General features: G+C 36.8%; 1 protein-coding gene across 1 annotated transcript; it reads left to right on the top strand.

The window, feature by feature from the left end:
• Positions 1-2,348: 2,348 nt before the first annotated feature.
• Positions 2,349-3,284, top strand: LOC146049503 (olfactory receptor 6F1-like). Its single transcript, XM_083166046.1, has one exon. It carries the CDS (start codon positions 2,349-2,351, stop codon positions 3,282-3,284), a length of 936 nt encoding a protein of 311 aa, XP_083022172.1.
• Positions 3,285-4,603: the final 1,319 nt, after the last annotated feature.

Here is a 4,603-nt window from a genome sequence, read left to right as displayed (position 1 = left end):
CTCCCCTTATTCAGAGTAGAATTATTAAATCAATTAATTTTCAAACTATATAATCATAACTTTTGAAATTGACAAGACTTTCCTTTGGCCTTGGGCCTCTGATGAAGTATGTGTGGTATTATATGAATGCATTCTAATATACCCACAAAGTAGATGAACTGTTAATTATACAAAAAGATACATATTTCTTTAACATTTTGCTGATGATTTAATATATCATTATCAATACATTTTGCCTGTATTTTATATATACACACATACACTAGGGGTCTTGTTGGTCACTAATTAAGATGCCAGACAGTAGGCCCTTTGGGGCAGTTGTCAGTGTCAAAGGACAGTATTTCTCCTGAGCATCACCTTGGCTGCACTATATAATCCTGCCTTGAAACTATAATTACATCTTCATGAGTTATCCAGAAAGGCATCCTGCAAGGCTTCTAAATGCATCCTGCAACTACTGTATGTACAGCATCTGTCAGTGAGCCACATTACTGATATCCAGGTGTTACACGTCTTTACAGATGTACAGAAAACTGCCTTAGTCCAAAACATCATTGGTAACTATATGATTATGCTTTTTTATATACCATTTGATAAGATTAAAAACACACAGAAATCTGACTCAAACCTTCAAAAGAGGACAGGTGGTGTTCGCTGTAGTCCAGACCTGTCCAACCTGTGGCCCACTAGCTGTTGTGAAACTACAAGTCCCATCATACTTTGCCACAGTTATGCTATTAGGGAATGCTAAAACTATGGCAAGGCATGATGGGATGTGTAGTTTCACAACAGCTGGAGGGCAGCAGGTTGGACATGCCCGCTGTAGTCCATGTACTTTCCTCAGTTTATTGAAACATCATTTATTTTGAAAATTGTGTCGGCTGCAAGTAAGAATTTAACTTATTTAAAAAAAACTCCCTTCTTGAAACTCTCTTCCGTCTTGTAATTGTATGATCACTATGTATTCTCTACAGTTAACTGACTATACCTGCATCTTTTGAGTTCAGTAATATATAGTAATATTTAAATGTGCTAAATTTGTTGCTGTGGAAGTTTGAGGCAGGGAACACATCTAAATATATATATATATCAGCAGATAGGGCAGTGTGTTCTGTCACAAATGGGCATTGCTCTGTTAATCTATGTGTGTCTCCTATTGTAAAGTCCTGGAGACTGCCAAACAAACATATTTCCAAACTCTCATCGCTGCTCTAACTCCAAGCAACTTTTTCATGCATTTAAATCACTTCTCAACCGTCCCTTACCCATCCCACAAACACAAACACAAACACAATTCTGACCCCAAGGGGGAAATGTAATAGGATGAGAGATTCAGAAAGTGAGAGATTTGGTACGATATCTCCAGTTTTTTAAAAGCAGCAATCATTTAGAATGCAAAACCAGTTTGATTTTGACGTTTAAATGATTGCCACTTTAAAAAAAAAAACCTGGAGATTTTTCACCAAATCTCTCACTTTCTGATTCTCTCATCCTATTAAACTTTACCCCAAATCTCTCTCTCAAATTACCACCCCATCTTTCAGCTCCCATGCCCCTCCAAGCTACTTAAAACCCTTGCCTAATTTTGCCTCGCGCACTTTCTTAACTCAAACTGATTGGGCCCACTTCAGTCCGGCTTAACTGTCCAACATTCCACAGAGACAGCACTGAATAAAAATAAATTAGTTAATGAGATGGTCCAAAGGCCATTACTCACTTGTTATTCTTCTTTATAAATATGTTGCCCATTCTTTTCTCATACAAATATTACAATCCTTACATCTTTGTTTGGGACACAGCCCTTTCTTGGTTCTCATCCTATCTATCGAGTCGCTCTTTTCATTTCTCTGATTTTACCTCCTCTTCGCTACCGCAATACCGCAAGGCTTAGTCTTAGGTACCTCTCTTTCTCAAGCTATATCACATCACTTGACAATCTAATCAGCTCTTTTGGATTTCAAAATCATCTGTATGCAGATGATACTTAAATCTACCTATCCTCCCTAGACTTGTCACTGAATGCCTTTCTGCCGTTTCATCTTGGATGTCATCTCACCAACTGAAACTGCATATTTTGAAAACTGATTTAATTGTAATTTATAAATTATTTTTTTCTAATTGAAATTAAGTACTAAATAATCTATACCCATTAAAAATACAATGCATTTAGTCCAGTTTGCCAAATTTATTTCATTATAATATTATGGAGAAGCATGCCATGCTCTTCTGAAGAAACTAAAATCTGCTGGATGTTATAAACAAACCAATCATTATTACATGAGTTTATACACATGTTAACATCACTTGTAAAAAACTTTTTCTTTTATTAGGCATTCAAGTCATGAAGAATGGAAGATTTAAACACAACAATGATCAAAGAATTTATTTTGTTGGCATTTTCCAGCTTCCACCAGTTCCAAATATTACTTTTCATTGTTATATTAATTATGTATATTACTAGTGTCACTGGAAACATTGCAGTTATTGTTCTTGTTAAGACTGCAAACTCGCTTCATTGTCCAATGTATTATTTTATCTCTGTATTTGCAGCTTTAGAACTGTCCTTTGTGACTGTTACTGTTCCGAAGCTTCTAGCTAATTTAGTTGAGCGCAGCAAGACAATCTCTTTCATTGGATGCTTTGTACAGTTATATGCCTTTAATGCTCTTGGGGTAACAGAATGTTATTTGCTTGCGGTTATGGCATTTGACAGAGATTTGGCAATTAATTATCCTTTAAGGTACTCGGCAATCATGAGCAATTTTTTTTTTATACTGGTGGTTACACCTTTCGCCATTAGTTTTATAATTGCCCTAATTCCCACAATCTTCACAGCTTATTTATCATTTTGTGGACCCAATAAAATAAACCATTTTTTCTGTGATTTAGCCCCAGTACAGAACCTGGCTTGTTCTAATCCCTACATCAGCAACATAGTGACATGTGTGGCAGCTGTTTTTGGAAGCCTTACTCCTTTTACCCTTATTATAGGATTCTACACCCACATCGTTGTTATTATTACCAAAATTAAGAGCATGGACAGTAAATACAAAGCGTTCTCCACTTGCTCCTCCCATTTAATAGTTGCCTGTCTCTTCTATAGTACAGTAATCATTGTCTACCTGAAACCCCAGGGCAGTCAGTATGATAAGTTCCTTGCTTTGATGTACACGGTCATCGTTCCTATGCTGAACCCTTTCATCTATACTTTAAGAAACAAAGACGTCAAGGAAGCTCTTCTTAAGCTCAGGTCACACAAATTAAAATTCGGACAAGGTGATTAACACTATTATGCAGGATGAATGCATTTTTATGAATGACTGATTCTGAGCCATAAATTGCATCATCTGTGTGTGCATAGCATGCCAGTTCTCCATCTGGCTCTTTATGCAGATGCCACTAAAAGACACAATCATCTATTGCATCTTTGCAGATTTACCATGGAGTGTGGCCTCCAATATAAACAATTATGCATCTGAGTTTGCAACTGAATCAGTAAAAGGCCTGAGATGCAGGAACTGTGTGACTTTTTAGCAACAATCATCATCAACAACAATAGAAATAACGCCTACATATCCATCATTTCCAATATAGGGGACTAATGTATTCAAGATCCCTGTAGCTCAAAATTGCAATGCTCCTTCCCAAACTCTCCAACTGTAAGATACTGTGCATGCATCTGTTAATATGGGGACAAGTTGCCAATATATTGTTGAGTGATGCAAGGTATAGCATATCATGAAAATATTGTTTTGAACTACTAAACACTTTTGCTCTTGGACATCTAGAACACAGGTTCACAAACTAAGTCTTAGGAACCCCACACAGTTCTTGTTTTCCTGGTCACCTGTTACATTTTAAAATGTGACAGTTAGTGATACATAGTGCCCTTGCCGGGTGACATGGAATATGTTGACTGTATCGCTTCCTAGGGACTGAGTTTGAGCCCCAATTACATAGAACAGTGGTTCTCAGGACCCCACACAGTTCACGTTTTCCGGGTCACCCAACAGGTGCACTCATTACTGACTGACACATTAATTAAATAAAGAACTCTGTTTAAACTTTATTTACATGTTACAGTGTGATGTGGACATGGTAAGGGCACATGATACATACAGGAAAGTAAATAGGTTATCAAGGTGCAAATAACAATTAATCAGCCAGTCTTACAGACCAGTGTAATAAAACAAAACACAATGTCAGATCAGCACACAATCGGTCCAGTCTTTATACAATCAATACGGTAAATTCAGGTTGCGCATCTGATGTGACAGAAAAACACATGAGCATAGCATAATACTGTACTTACATCTACAGTACACTCCAAAGTTTTCTCCACTGCGTAAATAAAGATTGGAAGAAAGGGCTTCCAAGGAATACACATCTCAGCTTCATAGATTATGTGATTGAGCAAACCAATAGTTTAAATGCAATCTAGAAATGCTTCCTCTGAATCACAAACATTGCCTATTGTTGCATTTCTGGACCTAACATATAATAACTGATTGTTTTTGAAGTGAAACTTATTAGCTGACAGTAACTAATAGTTAAAGGATATACATAGATATGCAGATACCATAGGCATGCGCACATTGAGTGT

This window comes from Crinia signifera, chromosome 12, assembly GCF_055691185.1.
Source record: "Crinia signifera chromosome 12, ASM5569118v1, whole genome shotgun sequence".
Taxonomy (NCBI): Eukaryota; Metazoa; Chordata; class Amphibia; order Anura; family Myobatrachidae; genus Crinia; species Crinia signifera.
Note: the sequence above shows the minus strand (reverse complement) of the source record. Positions and strands in the feature narration are given on the sequence as shown.

What these genes read in the sequence shown, in the direction of transcription:
- LOC146049503 (XM_083166046.1), top strand. Translation starts at nt 2,349, where the DNA reads ATGGAAGATTTAAACACAACAATGATCAAAGAATTTATTTTGTTGGCA.